A 21,739-nucleotide genomic window follows, 5' to 3' on the forward strand; every position below is an offset into this window, starting at 1 on the left:
ATACTACCTCTATATATTTTCCAAATTCAATACTGCTTTGTATAATAAAAATCTTAACTTCATTTATATTACATATCTGGTAGGCTTAGAGCTCTGCTTAAATATTTTGGCAATTTCTGTGAATATGTATGAAGTCAACAGTAAGAAAAATGACCTCTTCAATAGTGATGATGGCTTCTAAGTTGCAGGCTCCTTCTGAGAACCATGGACATACGTAGTTTCCAAAGAAATAAAACAATTATTTGTCCTGAATAATTCACTTTTAAGTTCATATCACTGTGCTAACTACCAGAATCTGGGCACTAAATGAGTTTTGTGCAGATGTAAAGATTAAGTTAATTGACAGAAATTTAGACATGCCAGCATGTGCTTTCATACGTTCCAAACATGACCATGTTCAAAAACTGAGAATTCTATGATTGCATAAATCATTTATACACTAATAAGAATGTCAAGCACATATTGCTCCAACTATGTTTGCCATCATGGATGATACCAATGCTGTATGATATTGTTGGGCCTAAAATACAATACCAAGTGAAGCTGCATTCACCATCATTGGTGCAATAGGGATTCCACTGGAAAAAGATCATGTTCATTTCGAAAGATGAATAATCAAAAAGATTTGATTAAGAGTATAAATAAATAATCAGAATGATGTTCACTGTTCAGTGTTGTACATATGCTTTAGCAAAAGCTCAGGGCAGTGACCAGAAAAAAATAACTAATCACACACTATTAGTGCTCAAAGAGTAAATACAGCATGGTTAAATACTCAAACCATGCTTCTCATCAAAATCAGTGTTTGGACTGATACGTGGCTCAAATAAATGGCCTTAAGATGCATTATGACACCTGCACAAATTCACATCTTGAGATTATACAGCTGACTCTGCATTCAACACATGCCAGAGACCTGGGCATACACTGTTTCTACAAACAAAACAGTACCTTGCCAGAGCAATATTTGTCAAAGTCAAAATTAGAAGATATGGATACTTGACAATTGATAAGATTCCTCATTTTTATTGATCGCGATCACCTTACCCTTGGTGAACGCTGGTATGCATTAAGTGGTGATGCAGATGGCCTTGGATAACCTGGAGAGGGGTGATTCACATTTTTTGGACTAAAGTGGAAATGCCCATTAGCATTGCCACCAGAACCTGATTGTTTTGGTCCAGCCTTTTCAGCTTGAAACTTTGACATTTCCTTTACATTTTGCAATTGTTCGAGCGTCTCAACTACTTCTGTCATAAGGGGCCTGTGCTTCGCTTCAGAGCTAAGGCAATGCAGTGCAAGAGTGGCCGCCTTAGTAGCTCCCTTCATAGCATACTGACCCTCCAATCTAGTGTCCATTACACGGAACAATTTGCGCTTATCATTCAAATAAGGCCTAGCCCATTCCACCAAATTTTGTTCAATGCCAGGCTTGTTCTTCTCTACTGCACGACGACCAGACAATAGCTCTAGCAAAACCACTCCAAAACTGTATACATCACTCTTGGCAGTCAAACGACCTGTTAAAAACAGAAATCCCACTTGTCTAAATGTGTTGAACGAAAAATAAGCACTGCATGTTATAAATGAAAGCATCAAAAGTAAATTCATTGTATAACATCTTGTAATAGACCTAAAAAATACACAGAAGAATATTAGAAATCACTTACCTGTCGCCACATATTCAGGAGCAGCATAACCGTAAGTCCCCATAACCCTTGTGGAGACATGGGTATTATCACCTGTTGGACCATCCTTGGCTAGCCCAAAATCTGAGAGTTTCGCATTATAACTCTGTAATAGGAGAAACCGGTCACCAAAAATAAATATCAACAACAGAGTAATATATTCTAGACCAAAGATCTGATTATTCACCTACCGAATCTAGAAGGATGTTTGATGCTTTGAAGTCACGATATATAACCTGCCTTTCTGCATTGTGTAGAAAGGCAAGCCCCTTAGCAGCGCCAACAGCTACTTTTATTCTTATTGCCCAGGAAAGAGGCTGAGCACCTCCTGCATTATCAGATTGCATACAATTCATCAGAATCTAATCACTTAAGCAAATTATGAGTGTAGATTAAATCCTAGACATCAAATAAGAGCTTAAGCAAGAATAGCTTCAAGATTTGACAACCAATGAGCACCGCACTGACCCTGATAAGAGTTATCAGTTGCATATCCATACAGAAATGCAGGACAGAGGTCTTGATCAACTAGGGAGCTCAGCTTACTATCCTTTTCAAACTGAAGGACCAGGATCAATGCAAAGAACACTTGGTCGATCCCCCGAAACTCTAATCACTTCAACAAAAAAGAAACCAAGCAAGCATTTGACAACCACTGATCACAGCACCAACCATGATAAGTGCCATCAGTTGCATGCTCTAGACAAAGATGCAGGGCAGGGATCTTGATCTACTAGGAGCTCAGCTTACCATTCTTTCCAAACTAAAGGCAGAGGGGCAATGCAAAGAACACTTGGCCAATCCGTGAAACTCTAATCATTTCAACAAAAAAGAATCTCTGTAAGTTTCACAAGAACAGGGGGCTTGTCAACTGCACAATGGATTGTTGCACAAAATCCATTCAAAATGTTAAAAAGCAAAGCTCTCTCTCAAGGCCTCTCAGACAATTCTGTATATATGCTGCAAACTCAATCCTTGCAGAAGGCAGAAATACTTTTATAAATATCCTTATATGGGAACCTACCTGGCTTCCTAGTTAAAAGTTACTACTTATTTCCATCTAATGACCAAACAAGTTGAACTTGAAGGGCATAAGTTCAATATTTGGACACATCTCAATTGTATGGAGGTAGAACTGAGAAGTCTATATCAACTGAAATCCTCAAAGAACCAATTTACAGAATAAGTTTAGAATTACTCACTTCTGAACAGATGATTCTCCAAACTCCCCTTCTGCATGAATTCATACACCAAGAGGCGGTGATCATCCTCTGCACAGTACCCTATAAGCTTCACCAGATTGGGATGATGGAGTTGGCCCAGATAGTTCACTTCAGCCTACAATCACACCATGACCGGTCCAAAATCACATCCCACACCAAAAAAATATTGTGTCACATTACTTTTAGATGTCAATCCACACCTCCAGACAAACTCGAAAATGTCTTTGATACCCAAAATTTTCTACTGGAGTTATTACTTGAAAATTTTCCCATTAGAACTCCTTAAATGAAAACATAGACCAAAAGACCAACTGGGTTCATTGAACAGAAAAAGTTACTATTGCAGTCATCTATATCAGCGATTAGTTAAGAGAATCTTGACACATGAAACCTAAATTACATCGATAACGAGAATAAGTTCAGCTCTCATGTTACAATAGCTTGTTAAAATGCCGTAGTATTGTACTTACCAGCCACTCTTTATGACCTTGTAAGCCCTCCTGGTTAAGCTTTTTGACTGCAACAACAATGCCAGATCCGGGCTTGGTTGCTAACATTCCTTGCTCATCAATCCATCCTTTGAATACGCATCCAAATCCCCCTTCGCCCAGAAGGCTATCAGGACGAAAGTTCCTGGTTGCATTTTTGAGGTCATTGAATGAGAAAACCTTCAAATTTGGTGAAGACAGAATCTCTCCTTCGGACCGAGGAGTGGATGGGAAGCTCTCGTTTGTCTTCACACTGAAAGAAGACATACTTTGGGCAGATGGAGCTTCTTTGCTGGTAAACTTGGAGGTTGTCCCTGCATAAATACATAAACCATGTCAAAATTAAAACAAGAAAAAACCGACCGATCAATTTTAACAAATTAAACAAAACAAAGTACCCAAAGAATAAATCAATGAACTCATCAAGAGAAACCCTATGAAAAATTGTTCAATAATCAATGGTGACCTTGCTTACCAGAAGAGGGTAAACTTGTGAGCTGATCAGGATTCCCTCCTGGGGCATCCCAACAGTTGCCCATTGCTTTTTCCTTGATGGTTTTCTTCCTCGTATGCTCCTCTTTTATTACACAAAGTCCAAGATAGCATTTAATGCTCTCAAACCCCCTTTGGTTTCAATAAAAAGCAAGATCTGGGTATATGAAATTCTGAGCAAAACCAGGCGTGCAAATAGAACACGCACAAAAGTATGTGAGGCGGTGGTGTATTAGGACAAAAGCCCTAAAAATCAGGTGATCTAATAAATTGTTGTGATCACCATGAATACAATCAAGAGGAGTCTAAAACCAGTGGGGAAGTTCCCCCTCTATAATCAACCGACTCTATAATAGTTTATGAATATGATTTTGGTGATCATCTTCAAGTCCAAAAGTTGGGCTGGAACAAAAATTTATGTGGTGTGAAAGAGGCGAGGATTACTGTTCAATCCATGACTCGGACGACCCCGTTTTTCTTTCCACGCGCTTTCCTACTCGTGCATAGATCTTTCTCGGATTCCTCCCTTCCTTGAAGTTGGTCTTCTTTTTTAACTTGCTAAATGGCGTCCATTATCCCCCACACTCACGTGGTCTTTTAAATTTTTGTCACTCCAGGCGCTGTCATACAAGATTTACAACACGCTGATCTGCTTCTACTCTTTTGGTGTAATCCTAGCGATCTTATGGTCTTTTTAATGAGTGTTGTTACGGAATTTTTTAGAATTGCAGTAAACCATTTATTATTTTTACGGATTGTATAGGTAGTGTGAAAAGATTTAAACTAGAAAATTTGGAATTTTTTAGAATTTCAGCGAATAAGTTTGTAATTAATTTGTTTGATGGTAGAAAATATATGATTTTTATTTATTTTTTATAACAGTAAAAAGATTTTCAGTTAGAAAATAGCAAGTTGGTGATTTTATATGAATTTATGAATAAAAAAGCAACAAAGAAACTTTGAAATTGAAAAAATATATTTCCACTCTTACAAACGGAGCAATAGGAGTAGGTTTTTTCCTCAAATAGAATTCAATTTGATGCAATATCATGTTTATCCACCTCCCAAGAAAACGAATATTCCATTGAAATAAAATATGGAGGCATATTTGACATTTTAATAGTAATTTATCTATTTTTCTATTAAGATTTTGAAATTTGAGAGTATGGTAAGTAAAAGTTTAGAAATCAAAGAAATATTAGTAGTGAACAAATCGTCATGAATAGTAGGTTTTAGTCTTGTGTTTTAGTATTCAATATTTAGGTTGATTAAATATAATAAGCTTAAATAATAATTATTAAATTAATTTAGTGTTTTCTTTTTCTATTTTTATTTTTATGGATTTGAGGGTGTATATGTCAATATTATCTATATGTTAAAGAGTTTTTGCTTTTTGATTAATGACTTTTAATTGGAGCTTTGAATGATAGTTGGGGGACCACATCCTGATTCCTTATCATTCCATGACAATTCCTCTTATAACTCTTGATCTCTTTATCGCTCCATAAATCCTCCTTATGACAAGTCATCACAGTTGAACGAACATGTGGGAAGGGTGGATTTAATTCCCAAAGAAGTGAACACAAGACCTGTATGAGGCGTGCAACCTCGTTGTTGCAATACAGGGTAAACCCCTATATGCTAAAGAATTGTTATGTTAGTTATGGGGCCACTTAATTTTTTCAAGTAAAAAAAATTATGTTACAATAAAATTTGTCTATTTATATATTGTCAATGTAACAATAAAATAATATAATTCCAATTAAGTTGATAATTTTGAAATTTATTCAAGCAAGACAAAATAAATTTTAATTCAAAATTGCAAGCTCCTATATTAATAAGGGAAACATTATGAAAGAGATGTGTGCCCTCTATTCCACTCCATTGATTTTGAATATAGGGAAATTGTATTTTTTATAATAAAAAATAAAAACACAAGTAAACATGTTGGTATTAAGGAATGTTGAGAGGGGTGAATTAGTGTTATGCAACTTTTTACTTTATTAATTGATTCCTTAACCAAGAGCAATAGAAAGAAAACATTTGAAACATAAATCAAAGATCATAACACCATGAGTTTTAGTGGAAACCATGTTAAGGGAAAAACCATAGTAGGGATTGAACCAACAAATAATTAACCTATAGAAGTAATACTAAATTAAATGATTGGTAAAAAGGGAAAGCAGGTGCATTCAAGCACACTACATAGAGCTCACTGCTCGTGGGAAGGCTCATTGTCCTACAAGACATATATGGTTTGTGATCCAATAGGTGAACTAATAGATAAAATCAAATATGCCAAAGTAATCCTATGTAGGTGCAATACACAACTTTCTGATCAATTTATCATCCTTGCCTTTATATTTTGATCCTTCGCATATCCATCATGTATATCTATCATAACAATATCATTTCTAACCATCACTACACTAAATCTACTCAAAAACTAGATTTTATATAACAAGTTACAAAAGCAATTTCTTTACTAGTTGACCTCGAGAAGAAAAGACATAATGTGTAGAATGTTGGCCAAATCTTTATACAAAAAAAAAAATTAAAAAATTGTAACCTTGAACAAAATAATGGATGTCTACTACCATATCCAAATGAAAAATAAATTATTTCATTGAACTATTTAGATTTTTGATCAATCTAACAACACTCTATCACCATTATTCTTTGTTATTTGATTTCTACAACTCATAACTTCATAACTCAAACTTTTGAGCTTATTAATTATTGTGAAGATGGAATAAGATAGAGTATGCCTTAATGAAGACCCCCCTAGGTTCATTGACCCAAAATCCATCGTAAATGTCTATAACAAAGCATATATTGAACTTTATACATTATTTTATGTTCTTCTATACTCTACCAATTTTACAATCTAACCTTTGGTAACACCAAATTAAGTTATCAAGAGCAATGTCTCTTACCAATAATCCCCTCGTTTGGCATTGATGACCATACTTAGTGAAAATTGATTAAGTGTTCAAAACAAAATGCCAAACTCCAAACTACTCCTCAAACCAAGATCTCATGTTCCCCCTAATATTAATATTTCTCTCTCTACTCATGTTTTACTTCATACATACATCCCTTTGACATCAATGGAAAGGGTCAAGAATCCACAATAAATTTTATCTAGAAAAATCATATACATGTCTCCTTGCATTTATACAAGAATAGATAGAATACTTGCAAAATTTGAATCATCTTAGAAATTACTTCTTAGAGCACTAAAATAAGAATCCCACCTCTTCCTTAAGCTCTTTTCTACCTCAATCTTACCAAAAATGGCATAATCCAATAACTTTATTGCAACTAGGTCAGATGCATCTAAATAACAATGGGTTACCTCTATCTCTTTCAAAATGTTGAGCAAGATGTCAAGATTTAGTTTAATTGTATTCCTTAAATCATTAATCCTACCCTTCATCATTTCCTTCTCAGTCACTAAGGCTATGATTTTATCATTCAAAGATACAACTTGAATTGCATGACTAGATGCTAAAGTTGTTAGAGGATCATGTGACTTGGATATTTCAAACAAGTTATCTTCACTCTCCTTTGTTATTCTCCCAATATCTATAACACACTTGGGATATTCAATACATGATCTATGGGTTTTACCTCCTTTGGTCATAGAATATTTCAAGCTCTAAATTATAACTCCCAATGATAATATGTCCTTAGCAATATTTAAGTTCAACTAATTGAATCTCCTTTCATCAAACTCACTTTGCACTTTAACCAATGTTGACTTCTCTAAGGATTCAAAATGAGTATTCACAATATTCAACAAGTTCCTTCAAGCTGACCTAATGGAGGATCATTCTAATCTTTAGCATAGGTGGGTAAGTTAATCAAGTTGTCAATCAAAAAAGTGGCCATGTGATGGATAAAAGAACATTTTTTAACAAAATGTGTGTGTGTGTGTGTGTGTGTGTGTGTGTGTGTGTGTGTGTGTGTGTGTGTGTGTTATTTAAATTTGAAATGTCTAGGCTTAAGGAAACTAATCCTTAATTGAGAAAATAAAAAAATGAAAATTTCTTCATAACCTATGTATGTTTTGAAGAACTAATAATCCCTACAATTTATGAAGAACTATAACTTTTGCATCAACCCACAAAAAAGACCATTATTAGTGTGAAAAATGGACTGGCAATGGTTGCAAGTGTCACAAAATCAACACAACTGAAATGTGTTTGCATCTCATTTATATTTTTTTAGTATTTAGACCAATTTCCAATCATGCCACATCGTTGAGCAAGTAAGAATTTGATGTTTTTGTATTTTTTGTTTGAGTTTAAATTGAAATATGGGGTTTATTCAATTGATAAAGATTTTCTACTAAATTTATGTTAGATTATAATATCTATCTCTGATAATGACACAAACAACAATGACCTTTTCTTGAACAACTACCACAAGCAAACTCTCAAAACATTGCACATGAACAATAAGAAAAATTCCCAAAATAATTATCCGGAACAAGAAAACCCTCAAAATGTCATTCCTTAACAACCACCACCCCTCAAAAGCCTTTGCATCCTCTAGTAGAACATGTATAGACTACACAGAGGAATCTTATAAATCTCTTGGTATAAAACACTACTCAAATTGAAATGATAGTGAATAGATTGAGGTCCTCTTCTTATGAGCACCACTCATCCCTTACCACAACTCTAGAATCAATGGCCAACAATGCCAATGTGGTATCTAGACAAGTTACAAAATGGAGTTCATATAGAGATAGATTTCATGCATTTTATGTTGATGGTTTGTGATATGATGAAGTAAAAAGAAAGGGTATACTTAAAGCTGACATATGTATTCTTTTTCAATGAGCCTAAAACTAATGACACCCTACTTATTTATATAAATAGGTTTATTATACATTGATATGTGCATGCTAGAATGAAACATGATTTTTGAGATAGGTGGTATATTGTCTTTGACCAACCACCTTGTAATAGGGAGTTGCCTCTATAATTCCTAAGAAATCTATATTGTGAGTTTGTCCTTGACTTGAAGCTAATTTGTAGGATAGAGGGAGAGGCTTTGTGAAGGATAGATCCAAGTCCTAAAGAGAGGTAGATGTATAGAATATGAGGCCTCTAGCTACTAAACCCATGGTTCACATCATGATCTTGGTATCCTTATAGGGTTCTATGGAGTTATACACTCTTCAAGTAGCTACATCATTAATTTATGTCATTATTTAGAATGGAACATAGTTATGGAGTTATACACTCTTCAAATATCTACATCATTAATTTATGTCATTATTAAGCATGACACATATTTAGTTAGAACAAAGGATGGATCAACACCTATGCCACATCCATCATCATTAGATAGACCATTTGACTCTGCCAAACATATTGAGCATATGTGCACCAATGGATAGATTATAGGTTGTTGAGTCGATAATGATACAAATGAGGATGGTTTGACACCTCATCCATGTACACATAGCAAGAGTAGATTCCATGCTTCCACTACAAAGGATTTAACCCTCACCATCATGTTTTATGAAGAGTAGATGCAAGCATGTTTATGATATGTTATTAATTAATCACCTAAATCTTATAAAAGTAAGTAATTTTTTTCTATGTAAAAATTTAAATTGATATACGAATAATATGAATTGTAGGGGGCATCATATGATGTGTGTAACCACATAATATTCATTGAATTCCATGTGCATATATATATTTGACACTCGAGGTAAACAATTATTATTATTGTTTAAAATAGAATAAGATTTTAGTTTCAAAATATCTTTTGTTCATCCATGTATTTATTTTCTATTTTATAGGGTTTTATAGGGGGTCAAATGCACCAAGTCAATGATATCATGCTTTCAACCATTGAGTTTGGCCTAGAAAGCTTTGCGGTATCATATTTTGCACAACACTTATATGCAATTTTAATTGAACCCATGTGAGTCATTTAGATTTAGATTTATTTTTTTACTTAGATTTAATATTATACATTAATTTTTTTTATCTTAATTTTTTTTCATTAGGTTACCCCACCTGGCTCAAGGATATCTTATCAAGACTGTGAGATATAATAATATATCCTAGCATATATCCAAATGATAAAAGGTAATTTCATACCATTTATATTTTTTGTTGAAATGTATTATGATTAAAAATGTATGTAGACATTGATTAATAGATTTGATTTATTTGGTCTATATACATAAATTATTAGGTTTTACAAAATTAATTAATGAACTTGACGCTGCTAAGATTTAGGAGAGGGAAGAGGTAACATTTTCATATTCACTTCTGATTATATTCTTGTTTATTCAAAACCTTTAAATCCTTCCTCTATGATTATAACATATGTTATATTTTTTCATCTAGGAAGTGGTCTTAGTTGTTTCATTAGTAATGATGCCTCTTAAGAGTGTAGGAGAACCAATTAAGGCTCTAGTATGCATTTTTTCTATATATGTTAAACATATGCGTTTAAATATAAGTACATGTGTTTTTAGTCTTTAAGTGTTTGTCAAAAACTTTGAGTTATTAAATTGTATTAATCATATTTTATCTATTATAGCCACATTTTTAACTTCTTGCAAATACTCTACCATTTTATTTATTTATAAGTACCAATCATCAAAGATGGGGTCTAACACAATAGAGAGGAGAAGTATGTATGTCTTCTTAGAATGTGAAACCCTCTTGTCAACTTCTATTGTATTGATTTATTGTTTTCTTAAAAGCCACAATTCCTTCCTCTATGATTATAACATATTTTATCACTTACCATATAGGAAATTATCATAATTGATTCATCAGTTTGCCTCCTATGAGCATAGGAGATCCATTTGAGGATCTAGTATGATTTTATTTTTTAGTTTGTGTATTTTTAGTTTTTTAGTGTTTCTTTACATAAATGTTATTAACTTGTATCAATTTTTTTTTACCTATTATAACTCCCTTCACTACTTCCCGTAAATCCTCTATCTTTCCATTTTGTTAAGAGTCTCATTCACCCAAGAAGGGACCCATCAATTTTACTACACAACCTAAGTGCAGAAGAAAGAGATGAGGGAACCAACAATTCACCCACAAAATAATTAATCTAGTATTTACTTATATTGATGTTATTTTGAGAAGAAAAAACAATGATTCATGTTTGAAATTTTCTTATGAAGCTAATTACAAAGCCATGTACTTCTTCAAAAAGGCTCAATTTTTATGGCCCACCATAGTCATAGATATTGATAGAGACATACAGTTGTAGTTGTGATCATTGAAGTGTCAATTTATGTATATATATTTTACATTATTAAAATGGAAGGGACCATCATTTAAGACCTTTTAGCTCCCTCCCTCTATTGACTTTATGGACCATGGATGAATTTGAGCTCAGTCAACTCTTTCTCTTGTTCAAACCTACTTCTTCCATTTTCACTTGTGCAATTTTAAAGATGTTTGGGTTACCCTTACTTGGGATAGTCTTAGAATAGGTCGACCCAGGGTCAACCTATTATAGAATTGGAAAAACCAGGTTGACTTATCCCTTGGGGACTTTAGGTCCTAAGGAAAATTTTTTCTTGAGGTTCCAAATTTGGAAATTGTGTAACCTCATTAATTTTCATAATTTTTTCACCCAAAGACTTGTATAAAAGTAAGCCTAGGAACCTCATTTTCACATTACATGAATATCAACAAGACATTCAATAACCACATACATGAATATAATCCCTTAAGAAAACATTCTAAGACATCTCAATAATCTATCAAGCATTCAAGATTTAAGGATACTTTGTGAGCATTTCCTCTTCAAGATCTAGCATTCGGTTGGCCATCAAGAGATGATATCTATGTATTGTGGCATTCATATTCTTCTCCTTCTTCAGTGAACATTTACATCCATGGCTCCATGGTGTGGTTTCGATAGATCCATTGTATGTGGAGAATTTCTACGCCCTTCATTGCAAATTTACTATTGACAAAATGAAAGCATTAAAAAATCCTTATTGAGAAGGGTTGCATCAAGAAAGGTGAATATTACATTTATCTTTCTTTATTTCATTCTTTAGATCTCATTTCATTTTAAGGTTTATTCCTCAATCTAGGGCTTGCAAGAAAGGTGAATATTACATTTATCTTTGTTCCTTTCACTCTTTACATCTCATTTGAATTCAAGGTTTATCCCTCAATCTAGGGCTTTCCCAAGGCAAGTCCCCCCCCCCCCCCCCCCCCAACAAATAAAACCATTTCTTATTGTGTGTACGAGAACGATATATGAATTTTTGCCTAAAAATCTAAAAACTATTCACTGAGAGATTTTTGGAGAACTTAGGTTGACTTTTCTACAGTGCCTTGGGAACATGTCCATCTTCCTCGAAAACATCCAAATGTTTTCCCTCAAGCTCAACATGTTCTTGGAGATCTAGAAAAATAGGGTTGCTTGGGGTTTATGTCCCAATTGTAGATCTGTAGTCAAAATTACATTCACAATTTTGAATCCATAATTTTTTGAGAAAATCAAATCTCTCTTACAAATTCTAAGGTAAATTATTCATCCTTCCTTTTGTCTCTTATCCCAGACCTATTTCCATATCTTAATTGGGTTGATTACATACATTTAGCACCTTGATCTATTTTACTCTTGTCACTAAGTCAGTTGGTTCAATATACATTCACATTGCACATCTTAAGCTTAAATAAAATTGCATGAAAGAGGACTTTCTTGTGTACTTACTTGATATAATTTGGGTTTAGCATTGACAACCCTTCATCTTATTTGGGTTGTGCTAATCTAACTTGAGCTATATTGAGAGTTATGTTTGGAAGCCCCTCTACTCTTGTATTGAATGTTAATAGCAAGTGGAAGTCTTATATCTATGAAATGTGCTTAAGAGTTTAAGCATGTGTATAAAATTGTCAACATTGGTGTATGTGTAATTGATCTTAGCATCATGTTTTTTCTCGTTTGCATTTTATTTCTCACTGTGTTCATACTTAGTGAGGGGCTCCTTGAAAGCCACATGATTAGAGTTTTTAACTAGCCCATCAATACCAACCTTTCCTTCATTAATAAGATCTTATAGAACATTCTTAAGATTAAGACAAGGATAAATATTGTGACCTTTTTTTCTATTGATCTTCTCTCCACCAAGTAAGCTTAATAGCAAGATCATAAGGTCTTAGATTGCCTAGTAGTATCATGATCTTACTAGCAAGAAATGTATTAAGGATCACCTCATAGGAATCAACCAAAGGAGTGATATGATGCTTAGGTTTAGATGGTTGTGTAAACTTAGGCTTATTAGAATTGTTGGTATTTGTAGCCTCTTATTATTTAGTAGCTAGGATAGCATTAGCCAAGTTGAAGATGGCCTCATTGGTTTTAGAGACGTAAACTGCCCCATCATTAACAGTTCATACTTGTTTTTGTTCCAAGTTTTTCCTTTGTCCTTACCATTCCCATTGCCATTAGTTTTATCCTTTTTTAAGACTATTTCCCCCTTCTTAATGACAATATCCTCTATACAATACATGCTCTCAATGAAATTGTTAAAAGTGAGGAATACTTGTTTTCTAAGATCATAATGTAGTTGTACAAGAGTGCTAAAAAAGATGTTGATTTTCTCATTTTAAAAGGATTTGGCGAGGGTATCTAGCATGAAATTTCCTCCATCTTTGAAAATAAGGGACAAAAGGTTCCCCTTTTTTTCTTTGATGTTGCATAAGTTTAGCATAGTAATGAGGTGTTGTATATTATACGAATAATGTTGAATGAATCTTTTGACAAACTCATCAAAATATTTAAGAGGAGGGGTAATCTTTGTGAACCACTTCATGGCTTGTCCATTCAAGATTCTTGGAAAAATTCTCATGAGGTATGTATCTTTGTGCATGAAATCTATACCAAGTGCATAGAATTACCTAACATGATCATGTAGATCCTCATTGCCATCATGCTAGTCATGTTTAGGAATCTTCACATCCCTTGGAAAAGGCATCATGTAAAGATTCCTATCAAAAGAAAACACACATATAGATTCAATGAAAGAATATTTAGGCTTTTCCTTTTCCATTTTCATGCATGAAATTTCATTTTGTAAGTCTTGGACTTGTTTCTTCAAGATATCATTTTTGGTAGGTTCTCTCTTTTGAATGATCCTTTGGACATCAAATTTATGGGGGAATTTGCATTCCATAGAAGTCAAGTATGTGAAATATTGGACACTTTTTTGCTCTAAAACCTTAAGCATAAATCTTTTAAGGTAGTCATCTTGTTGGAACTTTATGAGGTCATCGCTAGTAGCTTCATTATCTACCTCACTCCCATGTTGTGAAGGTTGTCCAGGTTGAGGAATACCTAGGTGGAGACATGTTGCCCTCAAGATGACACGTTAGGGTCCTTGGAGGGGTATTATTGCATTTATTTACATTGGATCTTAACAATGATGTCCAACTCCATGGTTAGTACCCCCTCTCCTACAATTGTACACTAATACACATCATAGTGATATGGCCTCACACCATACCTGCGCTAAGATGGCCCCACAAGCCCAACTCTTTTCCTTCCTTAAGAAAATATCATGAAGATCATGATACATGTACACAAAGATGGTGGGACCCCAAGCCATGCAAATTGGTGTGCCCATAAGATCCATTACTCATCTACCCCATCTACATAGGAAGCCTCTTTGGCTCTTGTCCATAATCAAAGATTGTATGATGAGAAAGCATATGTTGACAATTGGCTAATTGTGATATGTAATTGTTGTCATTAATGGAAACACATGATGTACATGTTGATAGGAAACCTCAGAAATAAAGATGCTTAGTGTTTGGTTATCATAAAATTGTCTAAGTATAGAATTTGGATTACAACAGTGTATTGTTTTACTTATAACATGTTTCAGACATCATGTTATGGCAAGTGAAGTCATATGGAGACAATATACATGTTGGCGATGATGTGTATAACCTTGAAAGTTTGTACAAACTGTACAAAATAGAGTTAATCATGTTTTGATGAAGCAAGATAACAAAATTAAAGGAAAGAATTGATTTGGTTGCAAAACAATTAACTGTCCAATTAGGGTTGACATCCTAGATGTTTACTCTAACTTGGAAAAGTGAATTGTGGTCTTAGTTGACCTAGTAATATTTTATGAAAATGTATGGTATTTATGTAAAGGACTTCTTATGATAAGAAGTGTGATTGTGAAGTACTAAAAGTAAGATTCAGAAGTGAGCGAACTTTTGTAAGTGATATATGAGAAGTTTTGTATTAACTATCTGGTGATCCAAGATCAAGCTAAAGATCAGAGATTAGATAAGGAAGGAAAATAACAATAGATTACTTGTTTGAGCAGTGAGCTCTTCTTGTAGTTGAAATTGCATGTTTGGGTAGTGGGCTCATCTTGCATATATTACACTACAACTCCTAACATGGTGGGAATCTCTTAACAGGGATTCAATGTCTCGTAATAGGGAATGTTATACTGAATTTTCTCATTGAATCCTAATAGGGTCCATCCTCTAACAAGGAACACATATATCAATATATTATCTAGTGGGTATCATGTTAGTCTCAAATTGGTTTTGACAATTGAGTGTCAACACACTTAAGAAATTCTAAAGTTGATGTCAAGTATAATATAGATGTTGAGCTATAGTATGTGCTAAGCTATAAATTCAATAGGTGCCAAGTTATTCAAGTACCGAGTGACAATTGATGCCAAGGTAGTATATGTGTCGAGCCAGTATAAGTGCCAAGCAAGACAAAGTTACTATAGGAGCTGAGCAAGATAGAAATCCTATATGAGTTGAGCATCAACAATTAGTAAGTGTCAAGTAACACAGAATCAATATAAGATTTTGTGCCCTCACAAACTCAGATGTAAACTATTTTTTAGTCGACTCAAGATGAATCTTGAAGGATCTAAAAGATAAGATTGAATCTATTATATTCCCTATGTAATCATCATGCAACCAATCAAAAAAATTGAAAGAGCATGCAACCAATTAGGAAATATGAAAGAATTGAGTAGGAAAAGATGGATGAATCTCAATCGTAGATTCATACCTAACCCTAAGTCATGAAACCTTTTTAATGAGGTTGAGACCCCATAATTTAGAGAAAGATTTTGTAAAAGATTGTGTGGGAATGCATGAGTGAATGATAGTGAAGTTTTGGAAGGGGTGAGAAGACTTAGAGGAAGAACAACATTGTAGAATCAGTTGGTCAAGAACAGAATATCAACACTTTGAACAAAGATATATTAGATAGGAAGGATCAGATTAGATTGAATATAACAAGGATTTGGAATCAACAATTGAAGATTGTAAGTCATCGGATCAATACATTCTATTATAATTTCTAGCCATTGTATTAGAATAATGAAAATCCTATGATGATAGGTTAGTTTAACAGCCATGTTGTAAATCCTTTAACAGGGTGACATTCCAAGTGAATGTTTGTAAATCCTTTAGATAGGTCACTTTTAACAAGGTCAAAAGCCTTTCACAAGGCAAGCCTTTCACAGTGTAGACCATTGATGGTGGTCAAACTTTGTAACCTTAACCAGTTACATATTGCTGCAGTGATAAGTTGTGGGTGTCATCCCCACCCTAGTTTTACCTTCTCATTTTGGAGGGTTTCAGGGTGATCAAATATTGTGTTGTCTATTTTCATGCATGTCTTTATTTTCATGTTAATTAGATGTGTTAAATGCATGTGAATAATCTTAGTTAAAAGTTTTAGAGGGTAAAGTTTGTTACTTTTGATTCACCCCCGCTCTCAGAAGTAAATCTTCCCAACTGTAAATTCCAAAAATTGGTATCAAAGCTTAGTTCTCACAAGTAGAAGCCTTAAAGCTTGGAAAAAAAATCTGGAAATGGAAGTCTACAAACTTGGGAAGATCATAGAGAACTAGGAAATTGAGATACAACTCATTCTACATTCTCTGGAAGAAGCAAGGGAAGAATTGAGGAAATCCTTAAAGAGAAGAAGAGAGATTTCCATTGCTAAGAATGATACATAGTACAAGGATATTGACACCTCAAAAGTATTTGCAAATGGAGATTCCAAGGAGTTTGATGCAGCAATAGCAGACCTGATGGAGAAGAATAGAGCTCTCAAGTAGAAGAGATTAGAACTCTCAAGATTGAACAAGAATCACAAGCCATGATGCTTTGTGAAGTGACTGAACAAAAGAAAATAACTATTGAGGATAAGGCTATGATAGAAGATGACAAGAGAAACCTTGCTAACAAATTGGAGGAAAAGTCAATTGAGCTTGCAAGAATTTCCAACATGCAGCTAGGCACCCTAAGCCAAATGATGAATGCACATCATGAGTTGAATATCAAAGACATTGAGATCTCCACACTGAAGATGCAAAATGAGGAACTGTAAAATGATTTGAGAAGAGAGAAGGAGATTGCAGAGAGCTTCAACAAACCTAATGAGGCCATCAAGTACTTTGAATAGTTACTAAAATCACCAAGATCCAATAATGACACTTCAGGACTAGAATACACCAGCACTGAAGAAGGAGAGTCATCCAACACAATAGCAGAAAGAAGTAACAAAGGTAAGAACACAAAACCCATTTGTCATTTTTGTGGTGAAAAGGGACATACCTCTAATGTGTGCAAGAGCAAGAATGCCAACCAACATGAAAAACCTAAAAATATGGGTCATTGTCACAAGTGCAACAGGCAAGGTCATCAAGCACATGACTGCAGGACTAGAACCATCAGGACACCAAGATTTGAAGCCACTGCTACGATTGCAAGAAGTATGGACATAGAGATTTTGAGTGAAGATCAAAGTCTATGTGGACACCTAACAAACCAACAAGATCAAATAATCATGGACATCATTACAATTGGGACTACAACACTAGGCATAGTTGTCACTACTATCAAGAGTATGGACACATCCTTGAAAATTGCATAAGAACACATTTTATAGGAAGCTACAACAGATGGTTGAGTCAAACTACATGCTTTAGTTGTTTGAATACTGGTCACATCAGCAAGAACTACCCAACAAGGTCAAAGTCACCCAGCTTAGAGTTCAACAAAGGAAAAAGAAAACTTGATGTTGAACGCATCAGAGGAGAAATGAATAAAACATGGAAGAAGAAAGATGGAGGCAACACATCCAATGAAGATATCACTTCACTCAAAAGGTCAAGTGGTCACACTTCATCTAACTAAACAAAAGAATGTATGTGGAACTGATATACAAAGCTTTATAATACATGAGTTCCAAAACAAGTAAGTACTAAAAAGGATAGATCAGCATAAATAGAGATGCAAAGTTAGAACTTCAATTTTTTACAAGAATTTCCAAGTGAGGAAAGTTGCCTTCAGATGCTAAGTGAAGATCTAATGCATGCCGAGTTGTTTGCCAAAGTCAGCAAAAGCTGAGTGATTAGTTGCAACCAAGTTAGTAGTGGATGTCAAGTGAAGGGAAATTTGTATTGAAGTTGAGTAAGTGAAACTCTAGTATATGCCAAGTATTGGAAAGACAATGGAAGCCGAGTAAGGTAGAAATGCTTAAGGAGTCGAGTGACAATTGTAAATGCACTAAGCATTAAATGCTATGAAACAAAGGGTATATGATCGCATTTTGAATCATTTGTTACCATCACAAGCAAAGAGAAAAGATGAAGAAAAGTGCAGAATGATTTCCAAGTAGAGAATCAAGCATTTGAGTAGATTTCAACTGAGATTCAACATAGTTTTGATGATTCAAGGTATTTATACTTGTGCCAAGTTATGTAGTTTCAAAATTTCTTTGTGTTGAAACCCTAAATTGCACAAATGGCCTCTTGTTCTGGAAAACCCTAGGAAAAAGAGTCGTTTGAACTTCAGTTAGTGTCAAATGAAGTTAAGCAACCCGATTTTTGACCTATCCTTGAAGTTGCCTATAAAAATGACCCTGTCAAAGCCTTGTCCATAATTCCTCCTATGGTTGTAATGGTCCAAGATGTTAGGAGATGCTATAACTGCAAAATAGGTTCTATTGGAGACATGGAAATCAAGGAGGCATATGACAAGTTGTGGGAGAATGGGGTCTTGAAGGAAGAGTTTCAAATCTTTGAGAAGAAGGGCTTAACCCGTGCCCTAGATTTCCCTACTATTTTAAAGACCAAATGGATTAGAATTATACTTAGTAGGATACATAATGGTAGTTTATGGTTAGAAGATAGGCCAATCAAAATATCAAAAAGGATTATTCATAGGGTAACAGGTTATCCAACCCTAGATCGACCTAAAACCCTAAGGAGTGACTCCAAAGAAGCTATTAAGAAGAATACTAGAGCCAAGTGGAACAAGAGAGACATGACCATTGATACTATTAAGGATCCTCTTGTTGATTTTGTTGTCATAGTCATATCCCACAAGTTTTACCAATCTAGCAGACTCAACAGTGTTCGTTGTATTGCAGTAGATTATGGTTATAAACTTGTTAAAAAGGATCATACCTATGATCTAGTTGAACTGCAACTACAATAGATCAATGAGAATTTGGGAGCTATAAGGAGAACAAAGGGAGCTCACTGTAAATTCAGAGCAATTTTGATATGTATATTCTTCTATGTATAGAATGAATTCCCCTCTTTTGGAAAGGTTAGCTGGAAGACAAACAGGTCCATTGTAGCCCCGATGAATGAATACATTGAACAAATGGGAGCCAATTTTGAGACACTCATGACCAGCTATTTTGGAGATATCAAGAAATCAATGAAATAGAGACTTAGGATTCCAGTCTTACTTGTGGAACAACATATAAATGATATTTGTTTTCTTGTTGATATTGACTATACCTACATCCAAGTAGCCATACTAAGGGTAAGATGGCTTAGACCACTTGGGGATGAGATAAATATTGATGAAGCATCTGCAACAATAACAACTCTACTTGTAGAAGAAGTAGATAAAAGTGCCCAACATTTTGGTACATATGATGTAGTAAGATCTAAAGTAGATATGGAATTGAAGACTACTTCTACATTCAAGAAAAGGGACAAATTAGTCAAAAAGTTCAAGGCTAAATTTAGAGAAGGCATAGCAAAAGCAGAGGAAGAAGAAGATGATGAAGAGGAAGGTGAAGATGAAGAGAAACAGGGGCAGGACCCACTAGCACTAACCCAAGGCATGGGTGAAGATGTCAAAGAAGTAGAAGGTGCCAAGGAGGAGCAAACCAAGGAAGCACCTAAGGTAGAGGCAAAGAAGAGGAAAGCACAGAAATAACCTACTACTTAGCCCAAAGGCAAGAAGAAAGAAAAGCAAAGCCCAACAAAACCTACCACAAGGGTAGATACAAGGGCTACAACAAAGGTGGAAAAGGAACAAGAAAAGAAGAAAGCCACAGAGCAAGGAGGACCAGCAAAGAAGAAGCAAAGGAGAAAATATGTGGCACCTCTAGAGTCAGATGAGGAAAGGATAGAGTCTGATGAGAATGGATAGTTGAGAGTGGTAATTCACACCATTAAATCTGATTTGGAAAATATGTGTGACAACATTAGGGACAATGAGGACTTGTTAGAGCTTAAAGGCATTGATTTCAATAAGTTGACAAGAGAAAAACATAGTGGAAGAATCAATATACACTATGATGGAAAAGTTCAAGAATACTCCACTAGAACTTGATGATACTATGTCTAAGGAGTTATATGCCATTATAGAAAATAGCTAGCATTATTACTTAAACATGGAAAAAGAAATAAGAGAGTCAACATTGGCTCGTGTGATGGTTGAACTAACAAAAGGTCAAATAAGTAAGGCAAGTAAGAAGCATGGGAGCAAATTTGCACCCAAATACAAAGCATTCAGTATTTTGCAAAATAAAATTGAAGATGTTATGAAGAAGTCCACTCTCATGTGGAAAGTAATTTATGGTCTCCAGACAGTTAAGGAAGGACAAGAAGATCCCTTTGAGGGAAGAAATGATGAAGATAATGAAGAAGAAAATGACAAGGAAGAAGAAGGAGAGAAAGAAAAGATAGATGTTGTAGTGGAGAGGGAAAGACAAAAAGATGACATGATACAATAGCAAAAAAATCAAAGTGTGCAAGACACAGAAATACCACCTCCTAGTCCTCCACATGTAACACCTACACCTATAGAGACAATAATTGTAAAGGATGTTCTTGACATCTCTGGTCAAAACATCAACCCATTAGCTACAGAGGACCTTAGAAATATCCTTCACCATACTACTTTGTAATCACAACTATGTACTAATCCAATCTTGGTGAGTGTAGAGGAACTTTAGAAAGTTGTAGTTGAGATTACAAAGGAGAAGGTGAATCCACAAGAACCACCTTTACATACTCCAACAACTACAAGTGGTCAACCACAAGAGCTAGCAACACAAGATGCATCAACTAGGGTTGATACCACAGTCACAGTGACTTCAACTACTGAGGAGCAAGCAAAGGAGAAAATAGGATAGAAGGATATCTCTATTCCTATAGCAAAAAGTCAAGGTGCACTCCCTTAGATCACTATAATTGATCAAGGAAAAACTAAAGAGGACAAGGAAGAGAGCCCTAAGGAAAAGGAACAAGAGGCAATTCAAACATTGATAAATTTGCCTACTACAGGGACTCCCACTGGAACAACATAGAAGCTGAGCATTGATGTAGTATCACTGCAAATAACAACACCAGGCTCAAGCTTATTAGATACAACTGTTCAATTGTGTGTTTTCTTTGATGTCACAAAAATGTCGTATCAATCATTAGATAGTGTCTATTGAGCTCAGAAGGTCAACAAGGCAATAAACAATGTCTACCCAACCCAAAAGGTTAGTAAAGATAGTTTGTAGTGTCTATCAA

General features: G+C 34.6%; 1 protein-coding gene across 1 annotated transcript; it reads right to left on the reverse strand.

Annotated features, from left to right (window-relative positions):
- Nucleotides 1-598: 598 nt before the first annotated feature.
- Nucleotides 599-4,277, reverse strand: LOC149536067 (putative serine/threonine-protein kinase PBL11). The gene is made up of 6 exons (XM_089804465.1): nt 3,875-4,277; nt 3,382-3,713; nt 2,891-3,026; nt 1,880-2,016; nt 1,671-1,794; nt 599-1,520 (listed from the first exon to the last, which is right to left on the reverse strand). The coding sequence occupies exons 1-6, from the start codon at nt 3,936-3,938 to the stop codon at nt 1,039-1,041; spliced, it is 1,275 nt and encodes a 424-aa protein (XP_089660591.1). The 5' UTR covers nt 3,939-4,277; the 3' UTR covers nt 599-1,038.
- Between the last annotated feature and the right edge of the window lie 17,462 nt (nt 4,278-21,739).

The sequence above is a fragment of the Cupressus sempervirens genome, chromosome 10, assembly GCF_028749045.1.
Source record: "Cupressus sempervirens isolate cs-2001-9-10 chromosome 10, ASM2874904v1, whole genome shotgun sequence".
NCBI lineage: Eukaryota > Viridiplantae > Streptophyta > Pinopsida > Cupressales > Cupressaceae > Cupressus > Cupressus sempervirens.

Excerpts from the sequence above, each read along its gene's own strand:
- LOC149536067 (XM_089804465.1), bottom strand. The coding sequence starts at position 3,938 with ATGGGCAACTGTTGGGATGCCCCAGGAGGGAATCCTGATCAGCTCACA. Across the intron at positions 3,027-3,381 it reads AAGGTCATAAAGAGTGGCTG|GCTGAAGTGAACTATCTGGG; the intron begins GTAAGTACAATA and ends GTGTGATTGTAG. Across the intron at positions 1,795-1,879 it reads CAAACATCCTTCTAGATTCG|AGTTATAATGCGAAACTCTC; the intron begins GTAGGTGAATAA and ends CTCCTATTACAG.